This window comes from Triturus cristatus, chromosome 8, assembly GCF_964204655.1.
Source record: "Triturus cristatus chromosome 8, aTriCri1.1, whole genome shotgun sequence".
Classification (NCBI taxonomy): domain Eukaryota; kingdom Metazoa; phylum Chordata; class Amphibia; order Caudata; family Salamandridae; genus Triturus; species Triturus cristatus.
The window spans coordinates 923,275,185-923,290,373 of record NC_140591.1 but is presented as its reverse complement, the minus strand read 5'-3'; the positions used below and the strand labels follow the sequence as shown (position 1 = coordinate 923,290,373).

The 15,189-nt window shown below is 50.0% G+C and overlaps 1 protein-coding gene across 5 annotated transcripts in view; it reads left to right on the top strand.

Annotated features, from left to right (window-relative positions):
- The window catches only part of RIOX2 (ribosomal oxygenase 2), a 766,429-nt gene extending 752,342 nt beyond the window's left edge, over window positions 1-14,087 (top strand). For all 5 annotated transcript variants that reach the window (XM_085622446.1, XM_085622442.1, XM_085622444.1 and 2 more), the window contains one exon: window positions 13,853-14,087. In XM_085622446.1, the coding sequence (XP_085478572.1) occupies window positions 13,853-14,011 (159 nt within the window). In that variant the 3' untranslated portion in view covers window positions 14,012-14,087. The remainder of the gene's footprint in view (window positions 1-13,852) is intronic.
- The last annotated feature ends 1,102 nt before the right edge of the window (window positions 14,088-15,189 follow it).

The window sequence follows — 15,189 nt, the reverse complement described above, 5'->3', positions numbered from 1 at the left end:
GAAGAATCGATTCCTGGGTTCGTAGTGGGTATCCTGCTCGCTCAGGGCACCTTCACACTTATTAAAGCACCCTGCCTTTAGGATTGAACGGCCTACCTTAGGGGTGACTTATAGGTTTTAAGTGCAGTGACCTCAGATATAAAAAAGCCTATATCTGTAAGTGGTGCTAACACCAACTTACACAGGCTGCAATGGCAGGCCTGTAGTCACAGTTTGAGTGGTCTCTCAGGGGTGGCACAATACATGCTGCAGCCCATGGGAGACCCGTGGTGTACCTATGCCCTGGGTATCTTATTACCATATACTAGAGACTTAGAAGGGTACACCAGTAGCCAGTTGGAAAGACTTACCTCAGTCCACTTTAAGGAGAAAGCACAGTGACTGGGGTCCTGATTAGCAGGATCCCAGTCAGACTAGTCCAAAACACACTGACACCAGGCACAAAGTGGGGGTAACCATGCTTAGAAGGATCCTACCTTTCTACACCCTTTTTGCCCTTTTCCCACTCCTTTCTCACACTCCCATCTCCCTCTCTCTTTCCTGCCTTCCCCCCTTTTTCCCAACCCTGTCCACTGCCTCCTATGCCCCTCCCACCTACTGAAGGGCAGCCAGAGCACAGCAGTACCACTGGCGTGCCAAAGGCAAGCCCGTTGTGACCATATGCGACTGGATCATGCTCAGCGCCAGGAACCCTGGTCCAACTGCTACCCACAGCTACACTTCTACTGCCCTCCACGCATTCGACTCTGGATGCTGCCACCGCGCCGCACCACACTCCACGGTAGGACCTTTCACCTGCACTCTCTAACACTTCACTTGCCGCAACATGCACGCCCCACCCCTCTCAGCAGCACCCATCCCACTCGATGTGCAACACCAGCTATCCACCACCAGCTCGCATGCACCCTCCTCAACAGTCGCTCACTCAACAAACACGCCACTGAGGTCTGGAACCTTATCGACACTCTTGCGCCCAACAGTGTTTTCCTAACTGAGACCTGGCTCAGCCCCCCATTTCTCCGCCGCCATGCCAGCAAGATACAGAATCACCTACCGCATCAAGAAGCTAGGTGGAGGAACACCCATCATCCACAGAGACTCCATCAAATATACCTCCACCAAGGACAACACCATTCCAGCAATGGCGCACCTCAACTTCACTTTCCAAACGTGCAAGAAATCCACCATTAGGGCAATCTTTGCATACCATCCACCAGGACCTCGAACCACCTTCTGCAAACTCATCACCAATTTCATCGACCCCTCACCATTGTCTCGAAGGACTACATGTTCCTGGGCTCCCTTAACTTTCACTTCAATATAACCGACCCTAACTCCATTAAAGTCCTCAACAGCCTGAACATCGGCCTCATCCACATCAAACATGACCCCACACACATCACAGGACATATGCGACAAGCAACATCGCTTCCTCTCAAGACCTATATAACAGATTTCTTTCACAACAAAATCGAAAGAAACTTCCACCCTCAACTCAAGCCCTAAAGACTTTTTTAAAGGCCATACCTCCACACACATGACCTTCCCTAGGCTAACCACATGGAACCACCTCACCACTCAGGACTCCATCACCATCATGAAGTCCACCCACACAGGGGCCCCATCTGACCACATCTTTAACCTAGGAGCATCCAGGATCGGCCTCACACTTTCCACCGTACTCAACACCCCACTGGGTCCTGCCACCTTCCCAGAATTCATACCCCTGCGGAAGAAACCTTAAGCGGACCAAAACAAACTCAGCAACTATAGACCCTTCTCCCATTCCCCGCCAAATTTATCGGAAAAACCATCAACCAACAACTCACCATCTACCTGGAACACAATCATCTCCTTGACGACTCCCAATCCAGATTCTTCAGCAACCACAGCACTGAGACAGCTCTGATTGCTGCAACAGACGACATCCGGGTCCTCCTCGACAAAGGTGAGACAGCCGCACTTATCCTTCTCGATCTCTCAGCAGCCTTCAACACCGTTTCTCACCACACGCTCATCGCCACACTTTTTGACATAGGCATCCAAGGAGCAGCTCTCAGATGGATTGCCTACTTCCTCATAGACAGAACATGAGTCTACCTTTCACCCTTCACCTCCGAACCCAAACCAATCATCTGCAAAGTCCCTCAAGGCTTATCTCTCAGCCCCACTCTCTTCAATATCTACATGTCACCCCTTGCCAACATAGTCAGATCCCTCAAACTCAACATTATATCCTACGTCAATGACAGACAACTCATCCTCTCCCTCTGCGAAAATTCTGCTGCCACCAGAGCCAACTTCCACAATGCATGACCAGCGTCGCCGATTTGAAGAGGAATAACTGCTTCAGGTTCAACACAGACGAGATGGAAGTCTTGATCTTAGGCAGCAACAACTCCCGCTAGGACGCCTCTTGGTGGCCCACAGAACTGGGACCAATTCCAACCCCAGTTAAGCACGCCAGGAAATCGGTATTATCCTGGACAGCAAACTCACCATAAGGTCCCAAGTAAACACAGTGCCATCCTCCTGCTTATTCATCCTGCGCATGTTACGTAAGATTTTCAATTGGCTTCTCCAAAACGCAAGATGCCCATCACCCAAGTCCTCGTCACCAGTTGACTGGACTTCGAACGCACCGTCTGTGTGGGAATATAGGCCCATCTCATTCAAAAGACTGCAGACCATCCAGAACGCCACAACACTACTGGATCCTCCTCGTCGCACCCACATCACCCCACCTCCAAAAACTCCACTGGCTCCTGCTTCAAAAGAGACGCCAGTTCAAGCTCCTCACCCACGAGTTCAAGGCCCTGCACGACTCCAGACCCACATACATCAACCACTGCCTGAAATTCCACAAACCTTCCTGATACCTCTGTACTGCCTTCCTCGCACTGGCTCATTACTCCCGGCATACAACACCAGCCCTCAAGAAATCTACTCACTATGGCGAGTCAGATTTTATCAGGGCGAGCTATATTTAGGGCCTACTTACCCGTTCTGGCGAGCTGATAAAGAACAGGTGTTCTGTTCACTCAGAAAGAGCAATAAAGATGCCTTTAAATCTTGTTTTCATCTTGGCACATTTGCTCTGTTCAGAGATAGAGGTCAGATGTCAGTTTGTCTTCTTACAATTACTTTTCTTTCTCTGACTGCAGAGTTCCAGTATTTTGTAAAATGAACTGTCTGACGTGCTGTACAAAGAGTGTGCAATGAAAGGTTTTAGAGTTTCAAGTTTTTTTCTTACACAAAAAATTCAAATAGCTAATAAGTGAACTGTACAAACATTTCAAAATGTATTTAGTTATGAAAAGCCCATTTGTTTGTAATTCTGTGTCATGAAAAAATACTTGAATACGATAAAAACAAATCAGAACACTACTTGGTTATGTGCAAATAATAAAATGTTTTCTAAAACCCAATTTTCCTAGATTAGCTGTCCTGGATCACTTATGGGTTTTACACTGATTTCCACAACAAACTAGGACTAGGTTGAAAGCACAAAAAATGGGAAAAATTGGCTATCTCTTTGATAAATGCAAAAACTGTGGTAATAAAAAAAAATTGTTTTGGTGATTCAGCCCTGCATGCTCCTGAAAGCCGGGATGATGGTTACTTTAGCACAGCAAACCGTTTGTTGATCCCATGTTTATGGAAAAAATCCTTTATCCAGAGGACGTTTTTCCTATTTTCTCCCCAAAACTCAAAATGTAACTATATTCTGGCTATTTTTGCGAGCACCTCCATGGGAATCCACACACCCTGGGTACCTTTAGAATCCCCAGGATGTTGGGAAAAAAAGGACACAAATTAAGCATGAATACATTATATGGACAAAAAGTTATCAATACCTAAGAGCACAAATACCCCAAATAGCCAAAACAGGCTCAGCACTTGGGTGGGTGGGGGGGAATGGCCCAGCAGCTACGGGGTTAAAGACAAAAGACCTTAACGGATGTAGTGGTATTACACTTTACCAAAGCTTGTTGGCAGGTTTTTTTTGCATATAATATCTGAAAGAGACAATCAGTTATGGATTCCTCACCTTAGAATTACCCCCAGGCGTCAGACTGGAGGCGGAGAATTTTTTCCCTCAGCTGTACCTCTGCGCGTCGATAGGTGACGTCGATCGACTTCGCATTCGTAGTCGGCTTCGTGGTCGCCGGAATGATGTTGCAGTATCTACTTAGACGCCACACTCGCGCACTGACGTCAGGTTTTTCTTTTTCCACACCAGCCTACGCAGATCCGGAGAGAGCGGTACCTCGAGTCACTTTTTTACCTCGTTTGTGCAACTTTTGTCAACATCTTTTTTGAGTCGTTCGACTCCTGGTGCACGAAGGGATGTCACTTCGGACCGGCTTCAAGGCTTGCGACTCCTGTGGCAAATTGATGTCTGTCACGGACCTGCACCTCATGTGCCTTTGGTGCCTGGAGCGTGACCACGACCCGCAGTCGTGCTTCAGCTGCCGGGCCATGAACCCGAAGTCTTTGCGGGAGTAGTCCCGAAAGCTTCTCGAGGCCCAGCAGTCCGCTTCGCACCGTTCGAGGTCCCGGTCGAGAGGGAGGTCGTGGGACCGGTCGTGGAGCCATCACCACCACTCATCATCAAAGGCTTCTTCTTCAGGTAAGTAGAAGCACAAGAAGAAGCATTGTCGCTCTTTGCATTCTCCCGTTGGCCGACGCAATGCTGGAAGCGGAAGGTAGTAGTCCGGTTCCGCCTGCGGAGCCTGTTGGTTCGACTCCAGTCCTCCCTACTTTTCCGGGAGCTGGAGCGACCCCTGCCCAGCTTCGCAACTTTTACGGAGCCTTGCATTCCATCTTCAGGCAGCCTGATTCCACCGGCGCGCCCTCAGGTTCCGCGGACTCGGTTGTGGACTCTAGGCCTTCGATGTCGGCAGCTTCGGCTCTGGCGCCGCAGGGCTCCCAGGATCCAGGCCTAAATCCGGATTGGCACTTCCTCCGGCGCCGAATCCAGTACCGACACCCCCTCTGCCTCCAACGCCGTTGTGTCCCCAGCCGGCGCCGGAGTCGGCCTCGGCCTCCCCCCTCGATGAGGACACGGAGCCGGACCAACGTCGCCCGACGTCGGGACCGACTCCGTCCAGTACTTTTGTACCCCTGTTCTCCCATGATGTTTCCTACTGCCCTGAGTGGCTACCAGGAGAGGATGCGGAGGACTGGGAGGGGTCTGTGGACCCTCTTGCAGACCAGTTAGAGGAAACGGACTGGAGAGTGGAGTTGGGTAACGCCAGTGGTCTTGACACCTCCCCAGACCTCGGCATGTTTTCTCCCCTTACCGTGGTTATGGAGGAGGGTGCATCGTACGCAATGGTGTTGTGTAGGGCAACCGAGGCCTTAAACATTGAGCTTCCTACGGTGGCAGTCAGGACTAACCTCCTAACGAAGGTGCTTCAGCCGGCAGCAGCCTTTTCGGAGCCCTTGCTGCCGTTCAATGAGGCCCTTACGGACATCCTTTTGGGCACTTGGTCCAAGCTCAACACAGGGGCTCCTGTGAACAGGATGATTGCCCGACGCCACTGCCCGGCCCCGGGCGTCCCCATTTTCTTCTCTTGCCATCCCACCCCTGAGAGCTTGGTAGTCTAAGCCTCAATGTCCAAGACACATTCCCTAATGCACCACCTGATAGGAAATCCAAAAAGCTGGACCACCTTGGGAAGAAGATGTTTTCTTCCTCCAGCTTGGGACTGCAGGTTGGTGAACACCGCATGTCTGTTGGGCCGTTACTCCCACTCGGTGTGGGACACGGTTGCGCAGGTGCTGCCACAGTGCCCGGAGGAGGCCCGTGCTGTGCTCTCCCGTGCAGTTGCCGAAGGGCGTGACGCAGCGAAGTTCACCATCCAATGTGGGCTGGACACCCCCGGCTCACTAGGCAGGACGATTTCCACATCGGTAGCGCTTAGACGCTATGCCTGGTTGAGGTCTACTGGCGTTTCGGGTGATGTCCAAGCTACTCTTTTGCTTGTTTGGTGACAAGGCGGACAACGACCTTGAGCTCTTTAAGGACTCCAGGGCTACAGCCAGGTCCTTTTGCTTTGCATCCACCTCCCGCCCAGCGCAGTCTGCCTTTTGCCCTTTCATGGCTACGTCATGGGTCTGGGGGCCAGCAGGCGGGCCAGTCCACCTGTACCCCCTCTGCAGCAGCCTCCAAGCCCTCCTAGTCCGACCTTTCAGGGCCACCTTTTGCCAGTGGGCGTCAGGATTCACCATCACCTCCCCCTCTGGCTCAACATCACGTTGGACAGGTGGGTTTTGCAGATAGTCTGAAGAGGCTACTCCCTCCCCTTCGAGACTACCCCTCCATCAATGCCACCTCAGACCCATTGCATGTTGGAGGATCACTTAGCCCTTCTCCAACAGGAAGTTACGGCTCTCTTGGCCAAGGGAGCCATTGAGCGAGTTCCTGCCTCAGAAGTAGGTTGTGGTTGTTATTCCTAATCCTTTCTGGTGCCCAAAAAGGACAAGGGCCTGCGTCCTATCTTGGATCTCAGGAACATCAACCTCTTTCTCCGGAAGGAGAAGTTCAAAATGTTGACACTGGCTCAGGTCCTGTCTGCTCTCGATCCCGGAGACTGGATGGTAGCGTTGGACTTACGGGACGCTTATTTTCACATCCCCGTCCTGCCGGCCCATCGGTGTTACCTACGGTTGACGGTATGCCATGAGCACTTTCAGTTTACCGTGCTCCCCTTCGGCCTTACCAGCGCCCCTCAGGTGTTCATGAAAATGATGGCGGTGGTCGCAGCTCATCTGCGCAGATCAGGGGTTCCAGTCTTCCCCTATCTCGACGACATGCTGTTGAAGGCAGGCTCTCCCCAGGCTTTCGTCTCCCACCTCCAGACTACGGTGGACTTCCTGCATTCGCTGGGGTTCACCATGAATGTGCCGAAGTCACACCTGATCTCCTCTCCGAAGCTCCTTTTCATCGGAGCAGTTCTGGACACAGCGCAGTTTCGGGCTTATCCTCCCGAGCAGCGAGTCTGGGCTATGATTCTGATCTTTCAGCCTCTATCCCGGGTTTCGGTCAGAATGACCCTGAGGCTACTGGGCCTCATGGCCTCCTGAATCCTGCTGGTGGACAATGCCAGGTGGCATGTGCGGGCTCTGCAGTGGGACCTGAAGTTCCAGGGGGCACAGCATCAGGGGAATCTTTATGATTGCGTCCAGATCTCGGAGGGCACTGCACACCAATTGCAGTGGTGGCTAAAGAACCGGGATTGGGTCAACGGCAGATCCCTCTTCCTTGCCCAACCAGAGTTCACAGTGGTGACAGATGCATCACCGCTGGGGTGGGAAGGCCACATGGGAGAGGCGGAGCTCAGAGGCCTCTGGTCTCCGGCGGAGTCCGGGCTCCATATCAACCTGCTGGAGATTCGGGCGATTCGTCTTGCACTAAAAGCATTCCTTCCCTCTGTCCGGGGAAGAGTGGTGCAGGTGTTCACGGACAACACCACCACCATGTCTGCAAAAAACAGGGCGGGGTGGGGTCATGGACCCTATGTCAAGAGGCTCTCTGCCTTTGGACATGGCTGGAACATCAGGGCATATCTCTGGTGGTTCAACACCTGGCTGGTTCTCTGAACACCAGGGTGGACGAACTCAGCCGCAGGTGCATGATGGATCACGAATGGCGTCTTCACTCAGAGGTGGTGCAAGGTCTCTTTCAGCAGTGGGGGGAGCCTTGGTTAGATCTATTTGCCACCGAAGAGAACGCACAATGTCAGCAGTTCTGTGCGTTGAAATTTCCAAGGCTGTTTTGAGGGAGATGTTGATTACCTTCCGTAGTTGGGGTGCAATGGCTGCGTCTGCTTTGTTGAATATGTGGTGTGGGCAGGGGTCTGACGGTGATCCTGAGTGGATGGAGTTCATGATCTTGCGTTTTTCTTTGACGTTGGTCCAGGAGGTCAGGCGGTTGAAGCGGGTGGTGTTCGCAGGGGGGGTGGAGTCTGGCGTAGTCGGGGCGGTCGTGGTGTTGAAGCTGTCGTGGATGTCAGCGATCTTGCTGTGGAAGAAGCTGGCCAGCGAGTCGCACAGTTCTTGTGAGGGCGGGATGTCATTGGTGTTGGCGCTGGGGTTGGAGAGTTCCTTCACGATGCTGAAGAGCTCTTTGCTGTTGTGTGCGTTGTTGTCCAGGCGGGCTTTGAAAGAAGATCTCTTGGCTAATTTGATGAGGTGGTGATGTCTGCGGGTGGCGTCTTTGTGGGCTGCGTAGCTGTCTGATGTTCGTTCGTGGAGCCATTTCTTCTCCAGTTTCCAGCATGCTCGTTTGGAGGTCTGGAGCTCTTCGGTGAACCAGGTGGCTTTCCTGTTGGTGCGGCTGTTGGAGGGCTTCTTGAGCGGGGCGAGGGTGTTGGCGTAGTCGTTGATCCATTGTCTGAAGTTGCGTGCGGCGGTGTCTGGGTCGGTGGGTGGGATCTGTGCGAGGGTGGTGGTCAGCTGTTCTTCGGTGACTTTGCTCCAGCAGTGGCGGGGCAGCTGTTGGGTGCGGTAGTGCGTGGTGGGCTTCTTGTAGGTGAAATGGATGCATCGGTGATCGGTCCAGTGGAGTTTGGTGGTGTGGTCGAAGGAGACGTGGGGGCTTGTGGAGAAGATGGGGTCAAGCGTGTGGCCGGCGGCGTGGGTGGGAGCGGTGACGAGTTGACTGAGGCCGAGGTTGTCGATCAGGGTGGCGGAGTTGGCGTCGTTGTTGTTCTCGAGGTGTAAGTTCAGGTCCCCGAGGAGGATGTAGTCTGTGGAGGCGAGTGCGTGGGTGCTGACGAGGTCGGCGATGGAGTCGCTGAACTGTGGCCGGGGTCCGGGGGGTCTGTAGACGAGGGTTCCTCTGAGGGTGGTGTTGGGGTCGGTGTGGATCCGGAAGTGCAGGTTTTCGGCGGTGCTGATGGTGTCGTCTGCGTGGGTGGAGACCTTGAGGGTGGACTTGTGTACGATGGCTATTCCTCCTCCAATTCCGGTGGTACGGTCTCTGCGGGAGATCTTGTAGCCGTCCGGGATGGCTATGGCGATGTTGGGTGCCGAGGAGTCGTTCCACCAGGTCTCGGTCAGGAAGGCAACGTCTGGGGCGGAGGTGTCGAGCAGGTCCCAGAGCTCTACGGCGTGTTTGCGTGTGGAGAGTGTGTTTAGGAGTATGCAGCGGAGGTGGTTGGGTCCGGTCCTTGGTGGTTTGGCGGTTCTGTCACAGGTGAAGCTGCAGATGCGGCAGGAGAAAGGTCCGTGGGTGCGATTCGGGGCAGCCTGGCAGCAGGTGTGGTCTCGCCCGGCGTTGAGTGCGTGGAGGGTGTTGGCGTCGTATCGGAGTCTGGCGTCGTGGCGGTCGCGGGGTCCAGGGGTTCTGGCGCTGGGCGCGTTCCAGGCGCAGACGGGCTTTCCTTTGGCGTGCCGGCGCGCCCGCTGCGCGCGGCCGCCATAAGAAGGGAAGGTGGGAGGGAGGAGCAGCTGGGAGGGGGGAGAAACTGTGCATGGGAGCGAGGGGGGCGGGGCCGCAGGGAACGCAGCGGCGGGAAACGGCGAAGGAGACTCAAGGCAAGGGAGCGGGGCCGCAGGGGATGCAGCGGCGGGAGAGCGGATGGCAGGGGCGGCGAGGGGAACAAGGCACAAGGGTTTAGAAGCAAAATACAAACAAACAGGGCAGAAAGGCAGTACAGTACAAAACAGTACACAAGCAGGTGACAGGCAAACAGTAACAGGTGCAACAGTGACCAGTGAGCAGGAACGAACCTTCCCAGCAGCAGCAATCAGCTGGGAACAAACACGGGCACAGTCAGGTGGAGCTGCGCGGCGTGGGGAGCGACTGCCCTGGCAATGGGGTCAAGGGGTCGCTCTCACTGCCGCGCAGCGGCCGCCATAAGAAGGGGAGGTGGGAGGGAGGAGAAGCTGGGAGGGGGGTGAAACGGCGAATGGGAGCGAGGGGGGCGGGGCCGCAGGGGACGCAGCGGCGGGAAACGGCGAAGGAGACTCAAGGCAAGGGGGCGGGGCCGCAGGGGACGCAGCGGCGGGAGAGCAGATGGCAGGGGCGGCGAGGGGAACAAGGCACAAGGGTATAGAAGCAAAATACCAACAAACAGGGCAGAAAGGCAGTACAGTACAAAACAGTACACAAGCAGGTGACAGGCAAACATTAACAGGTGCAACAGTGACCAGTGAGCAGGAACGAACCTTCCCAGCAGCAGCAATCAGCTGGGAACAAACACGGGCACAGTCAGGTGGAGCTGCGTGGCGTGGGGAGCGACTGCCCTGGCAACGGGGTTAAGGGGTCGCAACCGTTTCTCATCATTGGCTGATGTTGATTGACTGGGCCCGCTATTTGTGACATGAATCTTGAAAGCAGGGTTAACACCGATGACTTGCCTAATATTGATGTCTCGCCTATTGCCCAAGAACCCTCGTCAACAACAGCTGTTCTGTATACTTACAGAGCACAAACGTCCGAGCATATAGTCAACTTAACAACGGAAACAGTAAATAAAGGATGGCACTCAAAGGTCCTATCTTATAATATATAGCAGGGATTGCAGATAAGCTTCAAGACTCTGAATGGCTATACTTGATTGGTGGTCACCAAATGATCTATTTACAAGAGACCTAGGCTTGCGAGCACATATTTTTGAATGGGTTTCAGACAATTTCAACCTCTGCCGTTCCAGCGTCACATGGCCACAATAGTGGAGGTTTATTAACTTTAATAAGTACGACTCTTCCCTGCAAAATAATGGACACGGTTATTGATTCACCTTTTTTTCAAATTATATGTATTAAGTTGGGGACGATGTCCCTGATAATTCTGATCTTTTTCTATCACAACAACTTTGACGCAAACAATTGTACAAATATAGATTCTTTGGGATTTGCGCGTAACAAAGTCACTGAAAATATTTCAGGGGATTTTTATATATTGTGGGGGGAGATTTTAAATATGAGGCTGTGCCAATATAGTAGTAACCTTGTTTGTTGTCTTTGGGAGACTGACTCTTCGGATGTCAGTAATTTCAATCAGAGTCCATGCGGCTCTGCATTAAACATTCTTTTGTTAACACATAGTCTATGGCTAACTGTTGGTTTGTTGAGTGGCCTAAGTGACAGACAGGTTTCTTTCACGGGAGATGTTCTGGGAGCTTAATTGATTTTATTGCTGTCTCACTAGCGATTAAAGACAGCATTACAGATTGTCATCTTACCCACTAAAATGAGCGATCACAACCCACACGTTATGTATCTAAAACTGGGACTAACATCTTGTGCTACTACACAGCTTGTACCTAGTGCCGACTATTTTAAAAATCAGGGACTTATGCACAGGTGGTTGAGGTAGACTCAGGGGAGTTCCTACGACAGTTGTTGGGAAGCTGTGAGAGTGAAATTCACACGTGCCTATTTTGTGATACCCCCTCAACAAGAGTTGTTGAGGCATACCTAGAAATCTGTGGGCGTGTATCAGAGTTGTTAACAAGAAAACCATCAAAGCGCTCGATCAAGGCAACAACAAATTTCACCTTATATAGTATGCACATTTTTATCATGCACTTACTAAAGTATGTATTGTATAGCCTCATTTTTGTAATGCTATAGGATGGTCTATTGCTCATGACACTGATTGATTGTGCTGCATCTTGGAGAACCATATGGTATTTGTGAACCTACGCCTTAGAAATGGAATCTCAAGTATATTTTACCTCCGGCATTTCTTTATATCTTAATATGTATAGTACTTTTATTATATCTCCCATGTTTATCTTTTGAAATGACAGAGTATGGCCGCCCCGCTACTCGTCGTATTTGAGAGTTTTATTAGTTTTTAGTAATTTCAACATCTTTTCTATGGTAAATTTTCTTTACTGGGACATAGCCCAGACCTCTGACATGCGCGGGTCTGCATTGCTCAGGATTTGTTGTCTTTGGATACTTCTACCTGCAGATTCTTCACCTGTAGAACAACTCCAGGAGTCGTACTGGGTCTAGCGAACTTCAAAACATCAAGGTCACCAGTAGAGGGCACCAGACTCAATCGGCGCTGGAAGCAACAAAAAGCGACGCCGTTGAGGCCATAAAGCACCCATCCAGGCGCATCGACATCAGTTGCCTTTTTTTCTGCATCTTCCTCGCAGATCTGGAGCTTTATTCTTTGAAGATTGGACAGTACCCTGTCTTCTCTCAAAAAGTCTTGGTTTAAACCCTGTAGGGACTGTGAGGCGACAGATGTCCATTACGATCCCCCAAGCCATCTATCTTTGGTGCTTGGGGTCTGATCAAGACTCGAAGACCTGCCCCTCATGCCTCAGCATGCATCCCAAGGCCATCAAGGAGCGGAATGCCAAACTCTTCATGGCCCGATCAAAGGTCGAATACTGATCCTGGAAGCTTTCCTAGTGACTGAATTGTGGCCTTGGTAGTTAACACAAAGCCTCATCTCTCTCTTACCATCCTGGGTGTGCGGTTTTGGCACATGGACTATGGGACGAGCCCAAGGTCTATCTGAAGGCTCAAATGCCCCCACAAAACTCCAGCATCTTTTGGAACTCTGTCCTGATGCAATCTCTGCAAAAAGAACAATTGATGGGCAGAATGCAGAACAATGTCATACATTCACCCCAGTACCGAAATCTGGGCCTACATCCATTGTTTTTTAGCTCACCATGCCACTGGATTCAAGCTGGCCTGGCTGTTGAGGGCTGTTAGCCCAAAATTGGTCCCAGGATGCTTGTTCCCGATCCAGGGAAGACATGGCTTGGCAGTTCGGGCTGGACTGTTCCCATGAGGCACAGGATCAAGACTGATTTGAATATTTGCACTGGGGTGGCGAAGTGAGCTAAAGAACGCTGATGGATTCAACCCAGATCTGTGACTGGGGGTGAGTGTTTGAAAGGTTTCAGCGCTTCGTCCATCATCTCCTTGTGTTTGCCCTGATGCAATCTCTGACATGGTCAGGCTGTCTGTCAATGTTACTTTTTGCAGGCAGGTTGTTTCCTTTGTCCACTTCATGGTTACACCAGGTAGTCTGACTGGGTGTCAAAGAAAAGAGACCAGGAAACTGACTGCAATCAGCTTGCTGTGTATTAGTGAGTCTGTCTGCCAAGACTACTCCTTCAACTGATCCATCAACAAGGTTGTGTGAGAGGAGTTCAGGGAGAGGGTCCCTCTCATCCTCCTTTCCCTCATCAGTAGCCATGAGCAAGTTCATCTCAGCCCTGTCAACAAAAGGTTTCAGGCAGTTCACTTGAAGTACCCTTTTGGGACTTCTTGGAGTACCCAGGTCAACCAAGTAGGTGACCTCACCTTTTTTCTCAAGTATGGTGTAGGCGCCACTCTACATAGAGTGTGTCAATTCGACAGGGTTCCCTTCACCCCAAAGCTGATGCCTACTTTACCGAGGCACCGGCTCCGATGGCCCACATCTCACACGTGCAGGTCGCCGGGGCATGCAGTCACAGGCACATCCCGCAGGCCACTCAGCTGTAATTCCGACCCAACACTCCCAGAGACGGATAGCAGATCTGACACCCTCTTGTACTGGCAGATGATAGCCACTACTTGCGAATGACTCAGGATAAAATGTCTTGGCCGGGGATCTCTCTGCTTATGCGTCCTCCGTCTTAGGCGGTTGGCCCAGTGTTGATGTTATTGTTGTGTGTATTTTAACTATATTTTTTAATGAGGATTTTTAGATGTCAGCTACTGAGGTGTTTTAGTCAAATCTATATTAATTGCTGATTTTTTAATTCTGCTTTCAAATGTTTATATTTATTAGTGTTACTTAATGGAAATTACAGATACTCTTACAATTATTTTCCCATCTTTTAACCTAAATAAGTTTGTTCTTTCTATATTTTTCCAGATAAATGGACTCAGATTTCCAGTTTCTTACATGGATGCATTGAAACAAATTTTGAGCAATGAAGTTGTGTTGGTTAAGGACCTGAAACTTAATGCAGACTCTGATAAAGAAAACCTAGTGTTATCCCTGTGGACAGAGTGTCTAATTAGAGTGATCTAACATTTTTGGACTGATTTCCATGTATGTTTAAATCTTAACGAATAACATATTCTAAATAAACTGTTTATCAAACTAATTCATCGTCCTTTGCATTATTTATAAGTATACACCAAATGCGTATTTCTCTCACCTACATTGGGAGCACAAGGCTTTAACCACAACCACTGCTACTAAAAAAACAAGCATTGACAAAGCCAATGGGTCTCGCCTTTGAGGACTAATTGTTTTGCCAATGCTTTTTCTCAATGTTGCACAGAATCGGTAAAAATCATTTGTTGCCAATGTTGTGCAGCATTGGCCAAAAGAAAACAAAAAATAAAACGGTTCATGGCATGGCCAAAACATATTTTCATAAGCACACACTATTGTGAGGAGATATGCAAAGATGTATGCACACTCTTATTACATGACATTGGCACATTTTTTTTGCCAATCCAGCATGAATCGGTAAACACCATTCTTTTTTTATTGGTGTGGTGCTAAAGCGATTTACTTTTAATGAGAACATTCAGCTGAAATAGTAAATAAAATTAACGGAAAATTATATAACAAACATGTTGAAGGAACAATAAGGAAACATTATGTGTGAACAAAATAGCTGAATGCCAGAAATGCCTCGAACAGAGCACTCAAGTTTGAAATAAAATTTAAGCATATAAATTGCGAAAATACCAATGTAAAATGTAAATTTTAAACCAGGAAGCCATATAGCTTCTTATGGAAACCTGAAACTAGCAACAAATTTAAAAGCAGTGCTCGTTCTGTTATGTCTAGAGAACGTGCAGAAATGCACATACAGAATTAATACATTTAGGAATTCATGGTACAGGCGTCATATAAAATGTCACGAAGTGTGTTTGCTGACCCATGTGACTAAAAGAAAACATATATTAACAATATTAAACAGGAAAAAATGTGGCAGTGTTGGGATTTGATCCAGTGAAGTGCTGCATTCTTAATCAAAGCACTCCTACCTGCGCCATCATGGCTGCTGTGAGTACATTTTTGGTGCCCATTGTAATAGAGCCATAGCTATAAAAGAAATGTCTGATAAACAAATTAATTCAGCTTCCTGTCACCGTCATAATAACTTCAACGTCCTCTCACCTATACTGAAACACAGAGATATTAAATCAATGGCACGCTTAATAAAAAGCTACCAAGGGATGTAAGTTTAT